General features: G+C 68.5%; 1 protein-coding gene across 1 annotated transcript in view; it reads right to left on the bottom strand.

Annotated features, from left to right (window-relative positions):
• The window catches only part of LOC144222665 (potassium channel subfamily T member 1-like), a 32603-nt gene that overhangs the window by 13962 nt on the left and 17847 nt on the right, over nt 1–794 (bottom strand). The window contains 2 exon segments of the mRNA XM_077753197.1: nt 4–159; nt 551–659. Coding sequence (XP_077609323.1) covers nt 4–159; nt 551–659 — 265 coding nt within the window.

Consider the following 794-nt stretch of genomic DNA (forward strand, 5'->3'; position numbering starts at 1 on the left):
CGGCCGTACTTCTTGTGTGCGTGGAAGGCGGCGTAGGTGAAGCTCTTGCCCTCGTACTCCCGGAAGAACTTGCTGTCCGCCATGCGCACGTGGTACACCTCGTTGCCCGAGCATCGTCCGTACATGCGCTGCCACTGCTCCGGGGACTCCTGGCCTTCCCTGGGGTCCAGCAGCCGGAGTCACCTGCTTTGAGCCCTGACCCCTCCCCCCATGGCTGGGCTTCCTGAGAGGACCCGCCCTGGGGCCCCAGCCTGGTCTGCCCCAGGGTGGCCCCTGGCCTCCGATGCTGCCCGATCCGCACCCCGCCCCCCGCCCGGCTGTGGTGAACCAAATGCACTTTCTCCCCCAAACCAAGCCCCACCAGCCCTTGTCACTGTGTCCTAGGCCCAGGGCTCTCCAGGCACCCCCACCTTGGTCCCTGCCTGCAATTCCCGGCAGCCCCCCCGGCCGCTCCCAGCTCAGGCCCCCCTCCCCCTTGGCTGCTCTGACCCTCCCTGGGCTCGCCTACCTTCCGGGGCGCCCTTCCCGTGTCCCCTCCCCCAGCACTCACTGGCCACGGGACGTGTGCACCAGCAGGGTGATGAGTGTGGACGTGGCCGGACAGATGCAGTTGAGGGCCAGCATGGCGTACTTGCACTCTTCCTCACACACCACGTGGTCTGCAGCAGGCGGGGCCAGGTCGCCGCCCGGGCCTCGCTGCCCCCACAGCAGGCACCCCACCGCCCGGTGCCCTGCCCCCCCCATCTTGTCCCAGCACTTCTGTGCTTGACTCCCAGCTTGGTGAGGAATCCAGG

Source organism: Crocuta crocuta, unplaced genomic scaffold (assembly GCF_008692635.1).
Source record: "Crocuta crocuta isolate KB4526 unplaced genomic scaffold, BGI_CrCroc_1.0 scaffold971, whole genome shotgun sequence".
Lineage (NCBI taxonomy): Eukaryota > Metazoa > Chordata > Mammalia > Carnivora > Hyaenidae > Crocuta > Crocuta crocuta.